Source organism: Macaca fascicularis, chromosome 6 (assembly GCF_037993035.2).
Source record: "Macaca fascicularis isolate 582-1 chromosome 6, T2T-MFA8v1.1".
Lineage (NCBI taxonomy): Eukaryota > Metazoa > Chordata > Mammalia > Primates > Cercopithecidae > Macaca > Macaca fascicularis.
Window position 1 is genome coordinate 155,384,056 of NC_088380.1, and position 21,290 is coordinate 155,405,345.

Sequence of the window (21,290 nt, forward strand, 5' to 3'; positions counted from 1 at the left end):
CATCACTAAATGTGCACCTTCATGCAACAGGCATTCTCAACCCCTAAACAGTGCTCTTGAGAAGCTGCCCATGTGAGTGACAGTGAGTCAGGTACATAAAGAATACTTAAGATACTGAGGGATAAGCTGAACTTCCAAGAGAAGGGCAAGCAGGTGGTAAGAGAGGCAAGAGACTGAGGGGAAAGTGGGCCAGGAAAGTTTAGAGAGCTCCTATTGGAACCATGCCTAGAAGAATGAGTAGTCTTGTGCCAGGCTGGAAAGTGAGACAGCATTCAAGGCAGCAGAGATGATCCAGAGACAAAATAATTCCCTATGTGTTTGAGAAAAGTTGACCAGTCTTGTATGTTTATTGCACAAAGAGTTAGGTCAGGGGAGCTGGGAGCTGGGCTGCAGTGGGAAGAGTTGAGGGAAATGAGCTGGAAAACTAGATTGGGTCCGGCCAAGAAAGGCTTCATATGTCCTTCCCTCTCTACCCACTGCAAGTCCTACTGTACTGCTCAAGGTTATCCTATTACAACCCAATCCAGCTGGCATTTGCAGTTTAAAATCCCACATGTCTGAATGGCCTTTCCATCTTCCTGAGTGATAAAGACGAAGCAGCTTCTCCCTTTATGGCTATATTATATACATAGTCCCAAAAGAAAACCAGAGACAGAGAAAATAATTTATAATTTGCAACTCTGTCAAGGAAAGAGCATCCTAAAACCACCAAAATGTGTGAATAGCCTTTCAGTTCAATTCTAGAACTCACCCTTTTGGAAAGTCAGCAAAAAATGGACTGAATGTAGACGTCTCCCAGGATGGTCTGGTTAACTTTTGAGTGTATGTGTCTGTGTGTAGCTTCCAAAGGCAGGAATTAGACCATCAGGGAAAAGTAAGAAGATAAAAGCCCAACTGTGAGCTCCTTAGCCACAGGAATCTTGCCTGCCTAGGTCTTTGCTGGAGCCCCTCTGCCAAGAACAGTGTCTGTACCCTATTAGGCATGTAATAAGAAGATAATAAATGAATGGAGGAATTAATGAGTAAGTGAGAAATGGATGTAGGAGTTCTGAGACCTAGGTTCTGGTCTTTGTTCCTCTGATGATGTGGCTGCATTAGCTTAGCGAACTTTTTAAGTTCTCCGAGCCTCTATTTTCTTGTCTATAAGATATTGAGGTCAGTAATCTATTTCAGGTTATTTTCAACAAGACTTCAACCAATAACCTTATGGAGTGGTCATGGGAGTCTTTAGAGGGATGGGGCAATGGTCATGATGCTGTGCACACATGCCTCCACACCAACACCTGCTTTGCTCAAAGCAATTCTATTTTTGTTGTTTGCACTTCCAAGTGAGATACCATTTGAAGAAAAGATTGCTACACCTTCCAAAAGTGTTTGATAACCACTGGGCTGTTTGAGCTCTCATATCACTTCCAGCTAGAAGATTCTAAGCTTTTATGATGAAGATACAGAGAAGTAAAATTTGACCAAACTTTGCAACAACTAGGACTGCCAAACAATATAATGCCTTACCTTGGATAATAATGAGCTATCCCTCACTGGGAGAAGAGATAGAAAGCTACTTACAGGCAAGTGAGAGAAAATATCACTGTACTGGAGGGGACATTTGACCAGATCACTTCTGAAGCCCTCTCCATGTCTAAGAATCAACAATTCTGAATTTTTACAAGAGTTTTGAGTTAGCTATCAAGGAGCACAGTTTAGTGGTTAACAACAAAGGGATGTGGAAATTACTAGAATCCTGGCCCTGACATCACCAGTTGTGGGATCTTAGCCAAGTTACTTAATCTCTCTGAGTTACAGTTTTCCCATCAGTAAAATGAAGACAATAATATGTGCTCCATAGAGTAAATGAGATGACCCAATGAGATGTCATATACAATGCACCGAGCTCAATGCCTGGCATATAAACTGATGCTCAATAAATGGTAGCTCCTAAGATAAGATGATGATGACTATAAAGATGGTGAAGTGTGAACCAAAAAGCCAAAGTATTCCTAAAGCAACTAGTTATTATATATGACAATCATTCATATCTATATACATGTCTGTGTATATATTCATACATATGTGTGTGTACGTGTGTGTACACATATACAGACACTCCTTTCCTTAAAGTCAGAAACTCAAAGCAGGCAATCCCAATTTACACATGGAGGAAGCAATTAAATTTTATCAGCCAGCGAAGAAAACTAAAGTCAGAAAAGGATAAAAAGAACTTGAGCAGATGCCAAATGTATTTGTTTGTCAGGTTTATCAAAATACGAACTCGCTAATTTCTTTGAGAATAAAAAACTATCCAAAAGCAATTCTAACTGTGACATCTTTCTAAGAATCCTGTTAAAAATAACCTGAAACAGGCATGGATATAAGAAAAGACAATTCAGAAACAATGTTTTGAAAAGTAGATTCTTGGCTCTTTGGTTGAATATAAGCAGAACGTACTCAGCTGTTTGTTTATATAACCAGAGACATTCATTGGGTCTTCTTGCTCAGGGCTAGCAGATGACCTCACAGGACTTCCAGTAGGAAAGCAGCTAGAACTCTGCATCATTCCTTTTCTCACAGCTCACCTATCCTTGCAGCTGAAGTGTTTTTCCTCCTCCTCCTGAACCTACTGCTCAGGAACAATCCTGTTTCTCATCAGAGGGCTTTATGGTGATTTTGACACCACACCATTTCCCTTCACACTCTGTTCTGATAATGAACCAGAGTTCCAGAAATCAGAATCCTGTCCTACCAACCACTATTCCTGCCATTTTGCCTAATAAGATGGTGGTGATTATAAAAAGAATGTCATTATTTATTAATGACTTAAATGACTTACTGTGTTCCGGGTACAGGTACAGTATCTATCTCACATAAGTCTTGCAACAGTCTGATCAGGCAAGAACCACTTGTGCTCCCATTTTGCACAGGAAAAAACCAAGGCACCAAGAGGTTGACTAACTAACGCAAGATCACACAGCTTCAAAGTGGCAGGACCAAAAATCAAACTGAGGCCCATCAAATACCAATTCCTATGCTTTTAACTGTATCACTAAACCACTGCATCAGAAACCTGGTTCCTCCTACATTGGGATTCTGTCTTTTTCTTTCCAGAGCCTGAAGTCCTGATCCTAACTGTCTCTGTATGAAAAAGGAAGTATCATAAAAAACTGAATGAGAAGATGTATCCTTAATTCCAGCCCAGAGCCACTTCTTCTTGCAAATCTTTAAACAACAATTTGTTTCATATTAAAGCTTCAAAGAATGTGTGTGTGTGTGTGTGTGTGTGTGTATGTATGTATATCCTGATCAGTAAATATATTCAATATTTTTTCCAAATGCAATTGCAGGCATCAAATTAGCTATTTACCACTGAGCATCTACAGAGATATTTTTCCTTTGGAAATGTCTACATTTTCTACCAACTCCAGACTGCCAAAGATTCAGTAAAGGAAAGCAGAATGGCCCCCTAAAATTGACAATATCATCTCTGACATATCTCTTCTCACTAGTAATATTTCCAGAAGTTCTCCGTCTTCAACCCAACAAAATGTAACACTGGCTGAAGTAGAGTTTGCTCTCCCCTACACTTAACTGCACTGCGGGATAATGCCCATGATTTTATAACTCACAGAATCACAAAAAAGGGGCTGAGAATATGTTATTCCATCTACTCACCTCTTCCCCAGAAATGTTGACTAATGATCATTCGGTTCTTCCAGTTACTGATATTCAGTCAGTTGACACTTTTTTTTTTTTTTTTTTTTTGAGACGGAGTCTCGCTCTGTCGCCCAGGCTGGAGTGCAGTGGCCGGATCTCGGCTCACTGCAAGCTCCGCCTCCCGGGTTTGCCCCATTCTCCTGCCTCAGCCTCCCGAGTAGCTGGGACTACAGGCGCCCGCCACCTCGCCCGGCTAGTTTTTGTATTTTTTAGTAGAGACAGGGTTTCACTGTGTTAGCCAGGATGGTCTCAATCTCCTGACCTCGGCCTCCCAAAGTGCTGGGATTACAGGCTTGAGCCACCGCGCCCAGCCCAGTCAACACTTTTAATTGACTGATGGTCACCCAATTTTTTTCCTTCAGCTTTACTAGGAACCCCCTAGTAAGGCAATCCATTCCATTTTGTGATGAAATACATGTTCTTATAACCTCAATCCTTTGTTTCTTACCTCTCTCCCTCACATTATGCAGAAGAAGTCGAATTCCTGTTTCCTCTAACAGCCCTTTAAATATATAAAAATGATAATTATGACCTAAAGCCTCTTTGCTCTAAGTTCAGCATCCCCAGTTCCTTCTACTGTTATTTATATGTCATAAATTCCGTAAAGAAAATCATGGCATTTACCCTCTTCTGAACATACTCCAGCTTGTCAATTCCCAGTACAAGATGAAGCTTTTATCATTTCCATGGACCAGGTACCTGCACCATTGCACCATGGACTAAACACAGATTTACATGGGAATATGGTTTTCCAGTGGGTATCTCAGTGTGCTTTGGAGGAGATTTCTTCCGAACAGCTGCTCTGACTAAATTGGGAGGTCTGTGTCCTCGCCAAGTACGTGCTGTAAGAGAACAAGCTCCTAGAGCCTGCCTTGTGGAAAGGGCCTATCTGCAAGGTTACTGCCGGCACTCTAACCACAGAAGTTCAGGACCTTTCCTCCTAGAAACCGTATCAGTTGCCTTCTACAGGGCTTCCTTTTTGGTCTTGCCTTAAGAATGTATGAGGATTAAAAGGAGGCAAGTGGTGCAGGGGCTGAACCTCCTGGCATTGTTGAAAGACCTCTCCTGCTGTCCTTGGCAAGGAGGTTCTCTGTTGTAAAGCTCAGAGGACTGGTTTAAAGCAGGGTTTCTTAACCTCGGCACTATCTGGAAATCTGGGGCCAGATAATTCTTTGCTCTGGGGTGTTCCATGCATTGTTGGATGATTAGCAGTATCCTTGGCCTCAACCCACTATTACCAATAGTATTCCCACGTTGTGACAACCAAAAATGCCTCCAGATATTGCCAAATGTTCCCTGGTAAAACGAGATATTTCCTGATAAAGAACTACTGGTTTAAACCCACACAATCTCAGTGATCTAAGACATGCAGCTAGATCTAAACTTAAAGCATTATCTAATTCAACTTCCTCATTTTTATTGGTATTGGGAGAGATAATGACCTCATAATGATCACAAAGGGACTAGAAGACAGGCCTCCTGCTCTTTCCAGGACACCAGTGGTTGTCAACCCTGCTGCACACCCAAGCTCCTAAAATAAATGGACTTCTGGTTCCCAACCAGACCAATTAAAATAGAATCTCTACAAGTGAAGCTCAGGCTCAGTTACTGCTTAAGAGTCCCCCGTAGCTGTACTGTGCAGCCAGGGTTGAGGGCCAGGTCACCACATCACACTGCCTCTATCGTTGACCTCAAAAAAACCATGATGGGCATTTGTGGAGCTGAACGTTGCTTGGGGGCTTGCCCTCCAGGGTGGCATGCATAATCCTTCTTTATTGTGAGTGCCGATCTCTGAGGGCTGGTACACAAAACCCCGACACCCTGACAGTGGGTGCACCTATGGAGCAAAAGGGGGAAAACAAACACACAGAATGTGCCCGACTTGTTTGACATGGCTGGTATATTTTATGCTGGGTCAAAGAAATGCCTACAGGTAATTTAAAATCCAGAAGGCATATTCAAAATAACAGCCCCAACTGTTCAGCACAGGGCATGATGTACCCAGGAAACAAGTCTTGTCTCATGTTGCTTAAATCATTATTTATAAACAGCGTGATTAATTTATTTCTGGCTTTCCTTCTAGTCGAGGAGCTCTATCTTCCTTGTTTCAGGAGCAGTGTTTAGAACATGGAGATTTTTATTGACTGATTTCTTAAGAAATTCTTATCAGGAAGCTGAGAAAATAACTGGGGACCTGGAGGAAGATGTTTTACCAAGATATGGATGATGCTATGCAAATACTTGTGATAACAATGTAGCAGTTTCCATTCACTGAGTGCTTTCTGTGTAATAGGAACTGGCATATCCCTGAAGAGATGTTATCATATTTAACCTTAACAAAAGTCCCATGAAATGGGTTCTAATATTATGTCCACTTTACAGATGAAGAAAAAAAACTTGGAGATGTTTGGTCAAATGCTTAAGGTCATATTGGCACTAAATGGTAGATCTCAGACAGGACTGAAACCCAGGTGGGCCAGATTCCAGCACCTGCAGCCATGACACTGTACTGGGTGGGATGGTCCTTGGATTACATACCAATGGTCGCCTTCCACTAAGCCAGAAGCAGGAACTTTTCCTGAACAGTAAGTCTCAATGGAGGGGATAATGTTTCAGCCTCAGCACATTAGCCTAGAAGTGGGCATCCTGGAGAGAAGCTTAGGCCAACCGATTAACACATTTCTGAAAAGCAGGTACATTTTGCAAACAGCACTAACTTTTCTAATCCTGAGTATTTGATGAGACCGTTGGTGTTCTTTTAAAGTTTTTATTCTCACTATCTTCCTGGTGTGATCTCAAACAAGAACAGTGTTTTCTGAGAGATTACTTCATGTTGTGATGGGGACCAAGGCCGGCTTTGTGGGTATGTGACCAGTGCATATACAGGAATCCAGACCTAGGTTTAATGCTCTGCTGCCATCTTGAAATTCTTAATAACTTTATTCTTGAATTTGTGAATATTAGTAGAATGTGTATGTATCGAAAAGCAGTTGAGTTAGTTTTCTGCACTGTTCTGGTAAAAGCAAAATACAAAAGTATGTATGAACTACCTACCATGATTTGTACAATTTTGATGATTCCACGTACAAGTTAAATGCTCTTTTATTTACATTTGAAATGGGCATTGCGCAATGTAAAAGTGAATGATAAATTGATTCATGTATCAATGAGAAATGAATGATAAATTGGTGCTAATAATTTCAAAAATTTCTTTACTAGAACAAAGGTAATTAACAAGTTAAAAAAAACCACCAAGACAAGTTGGGAGGGAGTGAATGAACAGAAAAGAAAGGCTTTAAATTTTAATACCTTTAAGAACACTTTTTCTTGCCTTTTGAACAAGTGGCTTGTATTTTTATTTTGCATTTGGCCAGCAAATTATGTAGTCTGCCCTGGTAGGGGTTAATGGAGACAAAGGAAGGTCATCCTCATCCATCTTTGATTTACCCAGATTAAGTCTGTTTTGGCTCAAAACAATGAGGTAAACGTTGAATACAATTGTAACCTCCAAAGTTCAAGGTAAAGGCCATAAGATGGCTTTTAAATGTCAAACAACTTTACAACATTAGCAAAAACCTCTGAGGATCCAAAGTAAATCAACTCTAAATCATTTCGTCATCCATGGGTAAAAATCTTCCAATTCACAGTATGAAAACCTTTATTTAAAAGGGGAATTCTGATGTGCTGAAGTCAAAATTTGGCAAGTGGTTTCACAGTGAACAAACAACTATTTCAGTTATGGAATTAATATATATTTTTTAAAGTGGTGGAAACTTATTCTCACATACGCAGTCCAGATAAACAATGAAGTATGATAAGAACATCTGTTTATATAACAAATATATTGATTGAGCAATTTCTGCACCATGGGCAAATTTTAGGGAATAAAAGTGACATGGTACCTGCCCTCATAGACTGGCAGTCTGGCTGAAGAGGCAGATAATAAGCAAGTTAACAAAAAATATATTGTAAGTTATCATAGTTTTTATTCATAAAGGAAATAACAAGGGGCAGTAACCCAGATTTTTTTTTTCTTCTGCTGTGTTTTGGGGGGAAGCTCATTCTCTTTGCCTCTTACTCATTTTCACTTTTTTTTCTATGTTTACATTTTTTCCTCTATTGATTTCATATAGAAATCTGAATACACTAATGTTGTACATGGAAATGTTAAAGATTTATATAGCACATCCAATAGAATTGATTGATTAGTTTCTGAGTGTTGGCTGATAACAAGAGTTAGTGAGTCTGAGAGAAAGTTGTATTGCCTCCTTCCAGAGAGAAGCACATATAGCTCTGGAGCTGATTGGTCAAACAAAACTTTTCACAATCATGAGAATTTCCTACATTTATATCTAAGCCAATAGCCACTCACCACATGTGGCTAATGAACACTTGGAAGATAACTAGCGTGACTAAAAAGCTGAGTTTTTAGTTGTGTTTCATTTTGGTTAAATTAAAATTTAAATAGTCACGCGTCGCTAGTGGTTACCCTATTGGACAATACAGATCTAGAGATTTCAAGTCAATGGACAGCTTGTTTATCGCAGGGATTGACAGTGGATAACGGAGGATGATAGCCAAGAACCAAGTTAGATAGGCAAGAAGTTCTTTGGAAAGCACTTGCAAAAGTTCTCAGACTTCTTAGGAATTGGGTAAGTGTTCTAGGTTTGAGTAAGATCTGAACCTGGAACCTGGGGAAAAATCTAAGCCTGGTGAGAGCAGAGAAGCCCATCTCCAAAGCTAAACTTTGTATGCAATCTCTGCTGTGTTGCCTAATTTATAAATAGTCTGTTCTTAAAATTATCACTTTCATGTGGACAGAGATTTGCAGTTAGCAAAGCAATTTCACATCAATTATTTTGTTTTATTTTCACAAAGAAGGAGTGAAATAGGAGGATGGGGATTATCTACCAAAGAAGCCAAAACTGGAATCTTTAGCAGATTTTCTACAGGGAAATTCTCTGCTCTAAGGTTACAGTCAGCACCCTAGTCCCTTTTCTGCCCTCAGTTATCTGAACTAATAATCATGGAGACAGTTAAACAGAAGAGAGGGTAAGCCAGTAGAGTAGAGACAGAACATTTATTTATCCCCTTGTCAAGTCCTACAATGTTCCAGGCACTTTACTAGGCCCTGAGGATACAACAGGCAGCAAGACTGACAAGGTCCTTGGTATTTATCCAATGGACAAAGAACCCCATAATCAAGTCCCCAAAGAACCTCAAATCAAATTAATATGACTTATTCCTACCACTTGCCACCTTGTCGTGGTCACAAGACTATCTCGTCATACCATGTCTCCTAAGTGGGGAGAGTTACTTGGCTTAAAGCATAACTGGGCCGGGCGCAGTGGCTCAAGCCTGTAATCCCAGCACTTTGGGAGGCCGAGACGGGCGGATCACGAGGTCGGGAGATCGAGACCATCCTGGCTAACATGGTGAAACCCCGTCTCTACTAAAAAATACAAAAAACTAGCCGGGCGAGGTGGCGGGCGCCTGTAGTCCCAGCTACTGGGGAGGCTGAGGCAGGAGAATGGCGTAAACCCGGGAGGCGGAGCTTGCAGTGAGCTGAGATCCGGCCACTGCACTCCAGCCTGGGCGGCAGAGCGAGACTCCATCTCAAAAAAAAAAAAAAAAAAAAAAAAAGCATAACTGAACTGAAGCAGGCTTCCAAAAGGAATTTTCTGCTAATTATACCAGTTAACTTAGATAAAGTTATCTTTTAAGGGATTCTGGCCCGGGCGTGGTGGCTTAAGCCTGTAATCCCAGCACTTTGGGAGGCTGAGGCAGGTGAATCACGAGGTCAGGAGTTTCAGACCAGCCTGGCCAACATGGTGAAACCCTGTCTCTACTAAAAATACAAAAAATTAGCCGGATGTGGTGGCTGGTGCCTGTAGTCCCAGCTACTCGGGAGGCTAAGGCAGGGGAATCGCTTGGACTCAGGAGGTGGAGGCTGCAGTGAGCCTAGATTGCACCACTGTACTCCAGCCTGGGTGACAGTGTGAGGCTCCATCTCAAAAAAAAGAAACAGATTTATAAGAACCTAAGAATTCTAATATGTGTCATAACTTGAAGCCCTGAATCACAATCAATGCCAGCACACCTTGGACCATTCTGATCCACAAAAGTCTAGGACTGTGGCTCTAAACCTTTAATATGCATAACAACCATATTAGTAAAAATGTCATTTACAGGCCCTGCACTGATTCAATGAGTGGGACCCAGGAATTAGTGATTTTATTAAGCTACCAGATGATTCTAATGTGAGTGGTCTGCTGATCATGCTTTGACGGAAAAACGACCAGGAAAAATAAAAATAAAAGTTGCAAATAAGGGAATATAATTGCACTCGCCAAATTTCCAACAATAATATACACAGAAAGCACTAAAATAAATTGGGATATTTATTCCGAAAAACAAAAGCCTTAGAAAGACGCTATGGCCAAATATGCATAAAGGGCTGTCCTAACGTAAGAGGTATAACCTGTTTTTCTCTTTCTCAAGGCAGAATGAGGGTTAGTGAGTAGAAGCCACAGGGATGGAAACGTCAACTCAATATTAGGAAAACCTTTCAAGCTCTATGGCTGCCCAACCTTTGAGCAGGCTGCTCAGGTAGGAAGCTTCTCTCATTGCAGGAGTTCAAGCAGGGCCTGGATGCCCATCACCAATGATGACAAGGAAACTGTTGATTTGTTAGCAATTCCCTCAGCTCCTGATGAACCTTGTGCACACCTGCAGTGATGTCCACTGTCCTGTAATACCTTGCTTGTGTATCCCTTGCTTCAGTGGTTCATGTTTATATCTGCTGCATGCTGCCTGGTGCATTAAGTGCTCAGTACATGGTTCCTGTGAATCAAACTTCAGAACCTGATAAATTGAGTTCCAGAATCTGCAAACCTGGGGTTCTGATGGGCTTCCTATAACCTCAAAAGCAAAATATGGGTTTTACAGTCACATCTTCTACTATCCAGAATGAACCTTTAGCAATTTATCTGCTCTTCTTCAGTAAAGTTTTCAAGTTTCTTTCAATAAAGGTCTTATACTTTTAAAAAACATTTTCTTTAAGGAACTTTAGTTATTGCTTCTGTTTATTTGTTTGTTTTTTGACGGGGTCTGACCCTGTCACCTGAGCTGGAGTGGAGTGCAGTGGCAAAGTGGTATTTTTCTTAATTCACATTCTAATTGCTTTTTTCTCATGAGCAGGAAAGTCACAGAGGATTGAGTGTTATCTCATATCATTCATCCTTATGAAATATCTTATTACTTTTCACAGTTTATAGTGGATTTTCCTGGAAGGTGATTATAATAGATCATACAGATGATTAATAAATAATGGCAGCTTTGTTCTCTTTTTCCAATTTTTATGTAGAATATTTCTTCTTTCGTTCTTTGGATTTTGTATGTACAATGTTGACCACGAGAGATGATAAGACATCATTGTCTTATTCCTGACTTTAGTAGGAACGCAGCTAATGTTTTATCATTAGGTTGTTTATTTTCTTCTCTGCCACTATGTTCAGTATGGGTTTCCTAGAGTGGGAAAAGTGATTTCCATAAGACTAAGACAGATATTGATGGGTGGGGAAAACACAGCTGCAGAACAAGATTAAGGATGAGACAAGGAGAAAGAGGCTGGCTCCAAATTCACTGAGAATCTGAGTTTGCGCACTTGATAAACCTCTTAGAATTCCACACACTGGCATTTTGCCTCTTTCTAATATATGCATGAAGACAAATTAAAATTGCCCCAAAATATTTATATGATAATAATTCATGTTTAGAAGCTATATTTAGAAGACTATGTAACGTATATGTCTAGACAAATGGTGTCATCATCCAATCAAATGCTTTCTTCACTTCTATTTTGATCATGGGTTGCATATTTCCAAAGACACTTGTCCAACAGAAAATAGTCAGACACAATTGCAGACATCTCTGCTACTGTGTACACTAGTTAGTACAATTTTAGTAACCAAAACCCTCTAAGAATGTATTTCAAAAGCATATTTTATTTCATCGGCTACCCGTTTGCTTATTTAATAATAAAATTGCATGTAAATCAAAAGGCCAGAAGGATAGGACCAACCCTGGGAGACCTATGACTCTAAACCATTCAGGTCAGGCTTGGCTGTTTCTAATTCAACTTGGAAAAGTAAAATTCCATTCTGTCAAAAAGACTTTAAAGGAAAGAGGCCCTACAATATCAGAATGTTGTCATGAACTGGGTCTTCCCAATGTGAATCTTGTAGACTAAGTTCTCTGCACCTTTTAGGATCTAAGGGAAGATTTAACAAACAAAACCTATTTTTTGATTTTGAGTATTTTAATCCTTCATAAATCTGAAGAGAATCAGGAAGACATTTCATCAGCAAAAAATGTATCAATCAATTGATCATCTACTGTTATACAGATACTGTGTTAAAGACTATGCGGTACCTAGAGAAGAGGAAGCCATAGTTTCTCCCCTCAAGGAATATTTGATGTGACAGGAATTAAATAAGTATACAATTTAATTAAATAAATTAAATTAAATTGTATACTCTAAAGCAGTATGAATGTCATGAGAAATAGTGCTGTAAACAGACCACTGCCATCCAGCAGAAGTGGAGAAGAACAAGTGCCCAAGTTGAAGAAATGTGAAAAAGGCATGTTCTGAAAACCACAGGAAGAAGAGTTTGATCCCAATCCTGAGATGAACTTTTTTTAAATTGATTTTTTATTTGAATAGTCAAGGGGTACCCAAAGATAGAAGTCAACAAGTGGTTAATAAGAATAGGCCCATCTGATCTAAGCTTAATTCCTTTTAAAAAATGTGAGTATGAAAATGCCTTCATTTGAATAAGTTATTAGTCTTCCATGGTTTGTAGGCAAACTAGAGAAATATCAACAAAATGGTAGAGTTGATAGATTAAAAAATGACTCATCAACTTTATCCAAAAAGTCAAGGTTATCATGGAAAGTTGTAATCTTAACTCTGACTCTAAGTGGCAGGACCAGGCTGAGTTTTGAAGTCAGAAAGAGTTAGGTCTGAATTCCAGCTTCATTGTTTACTACTTGTGTGACTTTGGGCATGCTACTTACCCTAACACTAAATTTTCTCATCTTTAAAATGATAAGGATACTAATACCTTACCTCTTTGAGTCATAAAAATTAGATGCAAATGATGGATTTAGGGCTCTCAAATATAGTAACAAACATTCTTTTCTGGAATAATGTTAGGTTTCATAATCATAATCATTATTATTAATAAAATGGAAGGAGGTCTCTAGTGACCTGTCCAGTACTTTTTAAATGTTTGCCTTGGGTGAGGAAAATGAAAGCATGCTTATAAAATTCTAAATTTCATACATGCAGCTAGAAATTTATTTATCTTACATTTTTATGATTTATATTTTGCCCCTATGGTTGAATTTTACTGTTATTTTTATTTAGCTCCATCTCTTCAATACCAGCTGATTGGTTTCTTTTTAAATCCTTAAGCCTGCCCTCTAATATGTTAGTTCTCCCTCAGAGCCACAGAAAAGTGTCTTGATTTAGTAACATGATACAAGATTATTCCATTTATGGAGATAGGGATGACTCAGAAAACTTGTGGTTGGAGGGTGAGATAGTTTGGATGTTCATCCCCTTCAAATCTCATGTTGAAATGTAATCCCCAGAGTTGGAGGTTGGGCCTAGTGGGAGGTGTCTGGGTCATAGGGGTGGAGGTCACATGAATGACTTGGTTCCCTCCTCACAGTAATGAGTGAATTGTCACTCTATTAGTTTTCATGAGATCTGGTTGTTAAAAAGAGTCTAGCACCTCACTCCTCTCTTTCTCTCTCTTGCTCCCCATCTTGCCATGAGACATGTATGAACCCCCTTCATCTTCTGCCATGAGTAAAAGCTTCCTGAGGCTTCACCAGAAGCTGAGCCAATGCTAATGCCATTTTGTACAGCCTGTAGAGCCATTAGAAAAATAAACCTCTTTTCCTTATAAATTACCCAGCCTCAAGTATTCATTTATAGCAACATAAAATGGGCCAATACAGGGGGTAAGAGTATAGAGCTAATAATTCTGTTTTGGTTGCATTACATTAAGATTTCTAAGATTTATGACAATCCCATATTTTAAGATACCTATATGGGATTGTCAAGGAAGCAAATTGGATCTTTTCTCTGGATCTCAGAGGAGTGTTATGTCCTAGAGATATTGATCAAAGAGAGAACCGACAGCATGAAGATTGTATTTAAAGTTATAGATAGTGAATGTGTAAAGTAAGAGCATAGTCTGAGAAGAGTATCAGGAGCCAAGTCCTGAAGAACTCCAACAGTTTGAGGCCAGAGAGAGAGAAAGAGCCTCTAAAAGAGACTGGGAAAAAGTTGCTGGTGAGTTAGCAGGAAAACCAGGAAAGTATGGTATTAAGGAAAATTAATGTAGGAAGTATTTTAAGAAGGAAGTTAGGCCAACTCTAAGAGGTCAAGTAAGAATACCTTTTCAAAATTTGAAACTTCTGTAAGTCAAAAGTTAACCAAAGTTAAAAAGTAAGCAGGAGATGGGGAGGTGTATTTGCCAATTCTATGACACAGGATGAATATACAGAATATAACAAAGAACATCCAGAAATTTCTAAGAAAAATACAGCAAAGTTGTCACAAAAAGGGCCAAACACATAAAGATGCAGTTTATATAAGAATAAATATAAATGGTATATAACTAATTTAAAAGAGGTTCAATCTGACAAATCACTGGGTAATGCAAATTAAATGATATGGCAATTATTTTTTCACCAATCTAATATTTTTTAATCAAGAAAATATTAAAGATTGATAATATTCAACATTGGTGAGGAGAAGGAGTAGAGGATACTCGATACTCTCACACTTGTAGATGAGAATGCAAATTGTTACAGTGTGCTAGGATGCCAATATTATTGTAAACGTAAAAATTTTAAATGAGCATACCTGTCAATACAGTAATTTCATTTTTGGTAGCTATCTGAAAGAAATTCTAGCACATGCGTCAAGAAATGTGTTCAAGAACATTAAAAACAGTACAGCTTGCAATGACAAATAATTGGAAATACTTACATGCCCACTAATAGCAAATAATTAAATAAATTTTAATATGTATTTTTAGTACAGAAGATTATGGAACAGCTAAAACAAATCAGTTAGAGCTATATTTTCCCCAGTGAAAATATCTTCAAAATGTGTTGTTAAAGGATAAAAAACAAGATGTAGAAAAGTACATATAAAATGATCTTATTTACATAAAGTGAGAAAGAGTTATGATATTTCTATGGTTTTTATGAGTGTTTGTAAATACATTGAAACAATCAGCAGACTAATGTCAACTATTGTCTCTGAGAACAAGGGTAGGATTAGCAGGATAAAAGCTGATACTTATTTTCATTCTTTTGGTTTTGTATTTCTTGAATTCATCTGAATTTGCTGATGATCTACTTGTGGGATTTTTAAGAAAAATGCAAAAATTGTCTTAGTTCTGTTAAGTTAAAGCAATTGATCAGAAGAATTAATTTTATAATCTGTTAATTCATCAAGAGTTTAAGTTCCTATTACATATCAGACAATATGAAGAGTATTTTCTATATAGCAGTGAATAAAATAGGCAGAATTCCTGTCCTTTGTAAGATTTACCCTCTAGCGGATGCAGGTTTCAACTATTCTGTATAGGCTTCCCTTACTCTTTTAAGAGTCTCCACTCCCGCAGTAAGACATCACAGACCAACTTCCTGCACTTTTCATGACCTCATGAAGAAATTTATGGAAGACTGTAATCCCAGCACTTTGGGAGGCTGAGGCAGGCGGATCACGAGGTCAGGAGATCGAGACCATCCTGGCTAACATGGTGAAACCCCGTCTCTACTAGAAATACAAAAAAATTAGCCAGGTGTGGTGATGGGCACCTGTAGTCCCAGCTACTTGGGAGGCTGAGGCAGGAGGATGGCGTGAACTGGAGAGGTGGAGCATGGAGTGATCTGAGATCGCTCCACTGCACTCCAGCCTGAGCGACAGAGCGAGACTCCGTCTCAAAAAGAAAAAGAAATTTGTGGAAGAAAATATGGAGTGTACATCCATATGCCATCTTTAAATTCTCTCTTTGCTTTACAGTCATCCTGCAGATTACCAGACACAGCAGGATTTTAACAATACATCTTATTTAGTAAAATAGGCTTTCTTGGGCTGCCCTAGAAACTCCCAAACTCTCTATGAAAAAAACCATCAACTGCTAAACAACTGACTTAGCAAATGTATTACCAGAGCATACGCTGTTTGTAAGTTGTCAACAGCCTGTACTTAGGCAACTGCTAGCTTAAATAGCTAAAACTATTTGGCACCCACACAGAAGTTCTTGTACACACACTTTACGGTTGAATTCTTTCTATGACACTCATGAAGGCATAATAATTAAGAGAGAATGTCAGTTTCTATGTGTATCCTTTGGGGCCTTTCCACCAGCTGAAACCACACCACCATGCTAGGCTTTAGCTACAAATCTGTCTACACTTGTAGCAAAAATTGGAATTCTTGCTCTGAGCAGCCTCTGAGGCACAGCGTTTATATTTTATAGCAATTCTTATTTTTCTTTTCTTCTTTTCTTACGCAGGCAAATGAAAATATCCCCCAATTTTCAGCTGCCAGAACAGCTGAATACTAATCATCATCAGAAAAATTAAATGCTTGTCTCAAAGAAGGAACTACTCCTTAGAAATTCCTGTATATCTCAGGGCAAATTTAAAAATGTCATTGGCAATCCAGTTTTGCTACAGGATGAATGTACTTATCACACATAGCTTTGCATAGCTGAGAACAATTCTAGCCCAGGGTGACCAGAAAAGTCTCAGAGTTTAGAAAGAGGTACCATAACTAGACACTGAACATTCACCTCCAAAGTCCCTCCATCCACCTATGTGACCTTGGGGAAAAAAATCACTGGACCTGTCTGTATTCTCTTATATTTCATTTCCTTCCTTGCACTGTTCTATCTGCCTGAATCGGCTTCCCTGCCTTTTCCTCCATGTCTCACATTTTTAGTAAATACTGTTCTGTGTTCTGTGAAGACTTCCCTGAGCTTCTTAAGCCAAATCAGCTTCCTTTCCTTTCTACCCCAATTCTAGATCGCCCATACGTCCGTCATTTCTCATGGTATTACTGTTGTATATTTATGATGGTATGTATTTTACTTTATCATGTTATTTATGGCCATCTTAGGTTTTCAGGCACTACGTTATTACTGTTCGTCCTAATATTAATAAAATTTTTAATACCATTGTGAGTGCTTACTGTATGTCATGCCCTATATGAATATATTATCTCTACTCATCACAAAACCCACGAGATGAGAATTAACATTATTACAATTTTTTAAAGGTGAGGAAAGTAAAACCACGAGAGACTATGCAGATGGCTAGTAGGAGCACTGAGCGTCAAGACAAAACCTATTTTACTTTAAAATCCATGCTTTTAACCACTACTCTAAAGTACTACCTTTAAATAATAATAGATAACATTTACTAAAGACTTGTTAAGTGTCAGGCTCTGTACCGTGCACTCCACATACACTAGCTAATTTGATTTTCATAAAAACTCTGGGATGTAGATATAGTGATTATTATCCTAAGTTTTTAAAAATGAAATTGAGGTTAATAATGTTTAAACGACCTGCCCAAGGTCACAGAACTCTGGGAACTTGATTCGAATTCAAGTCAGTCTCCCTCCAGAGCCTGAGGTCTTAACCACTACTGTATTCCATGACCAGAGAGTAGAAGCTTTTATAATCTTGGCAAACTCTATGCAGTTTTCAGGGATAACCCCTCTGGAAACAGAAAACTGGAGCATTACCCCTTCTGAGTAATATAAATCAACCAAATTGATGAACTCCCGTAGTATACTCACCTTAGTACATGTGTGGATCCGTTAATGGTTGTGGTTGAACAAGGGACAGTCTGGCCCAGAATGGAAGGTCTTCGATAGCGCTCATCATCACAGCAGAGGATGATGAGGAAGGCACGTCTAAAAGACTTATTCAAGAAGGCATAGAGAAAAGGGTTCAACCCGGAATTGATATAGCCGAGCCAGAGGAAAGCGGTCCACACCTGCCCAGGGACACTGTAGTCTATGAAAGGATCCACGATATTGGTGACAAAGAATGGTGCCCAGCAGAGGCAGAAGCAGCCCATGATGATGCACAGGGTCTTGGCTGCTTTGGTCTCTGTCCTCATGCGGTGAGTGCTATGCTGGTCTGCCGACTGAGGCCTGCTCTCAGAGGAGGCTCCTGCCCGTTGTAACATCTGGATCTGGTGGGCATGCTCCTTAGCTGTGACATAGATGCGGTAATAGGCCAGCACCATGAGGAGAAATGGGATGTAGAAGGCCACCACAGAGCAGGTGATGGCATAGGGCTTGTTGACCATGAAGACACAGTACGTAGAGTTAGAGTTCTGGTTGAACTTCCTCTTTTCTATCTGAGAGTTGGAGGGAGAGAGGAAATGAGGAAAGGAGGTAAAAAGGAAAGAAAAAGTGAAAAAAAAGTGGGAAAAATGGGGAAGGGTGTAAGAAAAGAAAAAGGAAACATAAGAAAATGGAGGATTGGAAGATATAAAGAAGAGGAAGAGAACAGGGAAAGAAAATGGGAGAATGAAGGAGTAAAGGGGAAAGGAAAGGAAGAAGAAAATTTATCAGCAAAGCTTTGGTTTTCTTATACGCCTACAACTCAAAGAACCTTGATGACAGAAAAGGAACATGATCATATCCCAGGGCTCAGAGAACTTACCTGTACAAGAGGAGCTGAAGGCTCCAGGACAGAAGAGAAATAAAATAGAGACAGAATCATTTATTACATTTACCCAACCAGTAGTGAAATTCTGCCTCTATTCTCCCTTCCCTGTCTTCTTGCACATAACAGACCAGTGTCTCTTAACAGGATGCCTGTAGATCAGTAACATTAGAGTCACCCACAGTACATATTATAAGTGCAGATTCCTGTCCATTCCCTACTGCCACCCCTCCACTCTCATCCCTGGAAGATCTACTGATTCTAAATCTTTGGGCAATGAAGCTCAGATATATGCATTTTAAGCAAGTTTTTTCCAATAATTCTAAAGCTCATTAATATTTGAGAACCATTGCTCTATATCATCCTAAACTTAGCTCTTTTGGGGAATGCCATGGGGCACTTTTCTAGAGTCATTTTTCTACTTATTGAATTCCCTGATGAAGGTTTGTCTCATTTAGATAACACAGAGTAACAGCCTGTGTTATAGTGTAACATCCTGTGTTTTAGTGTAACAGCCAAGAGGGGCCTTAGGGTTTGGGGGAAAGGAAGGGTAGATATTTTAATGGGAGAAAAGAATATAAAGATTGGATAGGGCAAGGTCATGAGGGACTTTGGAACCCAACCAGAGTGAGAACCTAGACAACACTCAATGCTTCAACTTACTCTCCTCCCAGTCTCTCCTGAACCCACTTCATTTAGGTGTTCACCCTAATCACTCCACTGAAAATGCTCTGGTCAAGGTTATCAATGACCTCTATGTTGTCATTCCTCCTTTTGAATGAGCCATCTACACCTTTGACATAGCTGAATCCTCCATCCTTCTTCTTTTTTTGAATATTTTATTGAACCAAAATACATATAAAGTACATAAAGTGTATATACAGATGAATCAATTATTACATAGTAAATATGCCTGTGTAATTCTTGTTCAAATCAAACTATAGAATATTATCGACAACCCAGCAGCCTCCCAAATGCCTTCTCCTTGTCATTAATATGCCCAAACATAGCCACTAATCTTTATCATCATAATGTAATTTTATTTGTTTTCCAACTAAGTATTAAGATAATAAAACACACAATCTGTATCTTCTTTAACTTAATATTGTATCACTCACATTATTGTATGTACAAGTAATTTATTCTTTTTCATTGTTGTATATTATTGCATTATAGGAATAAACTACAATATTACATATTCCAATATTGACAGACATTTGAGCCATTTTTGGGTTTGTGCTATTTTGCATAAAACTGTTAGGAATATTCTTGTACAAGCTTGTGTGTGTGTGTGTGTACTTTCATCTCTCTTAGGTATATACCCAGGACTGAAATTGCTGTATCATAGCTTGGGTATATACAGCCAAATGGTTCCCAGAGGGACTGTATCAATTTATATTCCCACCATGAGAGCCGAAGAGTTCCAGTTACTCCACATGCTCACCAACATTTGGAATTTATTGTCAGTATGTAGTGGTATCTCATTGTGGATTTGTTGGTGATGTTGGTAAAGTTTATTTGATTACATAAGTAAAATACTCCATGTGTTTTTGACTCTTTCCATTGGTTTAGATTAGGATTTGTCTTATGTTTTGTTACTGAAAAGTGTCCTGGGCATCCATATCCACATAATTATAGTGCACTGACATCACTCCTTTTGGAAAGCATGTGAGACTGAGTTTCTGCATCTGTTTCTTGATTAGCACTCTGGTTCCTTCAATGGGACGAGAGCACTGCCTTCATAATGTTAAAATATTGCCTACATCTTGTCAGTCCCAATTCTTGCAGCTCTATCTTCAGTTTCAATCCAAGTAAGTTGCCTCAGATTCTCAGTGTGCCCTGTTCTCTGCATCTTTGTTCCCTGTTTACTATGTCCTGGCTATTTCTTTGTAATTTTAAATTAAATCCAATAAACTTGAATCAAATTTAAGTTCATCACAACCCTTCAGTTTCTTATTGCAGTTTTACTGTGCATTTCCTGAAAACTAATAATGTTAATCACTGTTTTGCCCTTTCGATATCCTCTCTTTTGAATTGATTTTTCAGGTATTTTCCCATTTTAAAAATTAACTTGTGACTCTCTTTCTTATTGATTTTTAATATAATAGTTCTTTTATATTCTTGATGTCCTTTGTCAGATTTATGTGTTGCAAATATATCACTCTGTGGCATGGCTTTTCACTCTAGTATCTTGTGATAGAAAGAAGTTCTGAAAGAACCTATACTTTTGGTTAGTGCTTTCTGTATCTTGTTTCTGAAATCTTCGTTTACTCCTAAGTATAAAGATACTGGCCTGGCGTGGTGGCTTACACCTGTAATCCCAGCACCTTGCGAGGCTGAGGTAGGCAAATCACTTGAGGCCAGGAGTTTAAGACCAGCCTGGCCAACAAGGCAAAACACTGTTTCTATTAAAAATACAAAAATTAGCCAGGCGTGGTGGCAGGCACCTGTAATTCAAGCTACTGGGGTGGCTGAGGCCCTAGAATCGCTTGAACCCAGGAGGCAGAGGTTGCAGTGAGCTGAGATCACACCACTGCACTCCAGCCTGGGTGACAGAGTAAGACTCGGTCTCAAAGATATTGTCAAGAGATGTAAAGACATTCTTTTACATGATCACTTAGCATATCATTATTGTGTTAATTTTTATGTCTTTTTTTTTTTTTTTTTTACAGGGTGTTGCTCTGTTGCCCAGGCTGGAGTGCAGTTGTGCTCACTACAACCTCTGACTCTCAGGCTCTAGCAGTTCTCCCCCCTCAGCTTCCCTAGTAGCTGGGACTACAGGTGTGGGCCACCACGCCCAGTTAA

The 21,290-nt window shown here is 39.1% G+C and overlaps 1 protein-coding gene across 3 annotated transcripts in view; it reads right to left on the bottom strand.

The window, feature by feature from the left end:
* HTR4 (5-hydroxytryptamine receptor 4) overlaps window positions 1–21,290 on the bottom strand; it is a 195,239-nt gene that overhangs the window by 42,768 nt on the left and 131,181 nt on the right. For all 3 annotated transcript variants that reach the window (XM_015452112.4, XM_045394373.3, XM_005558201.5), the window contains exon 6: window positions 17,606–18,174. In XM_015452112.4, the coding sequence (XP_015307598.1) occupies window positions 17,606–18,174 (569 nt within the window). The remainder of the gene's footprint in view (window positions 1–17,605; window positions 18,175–21,290) is intronic.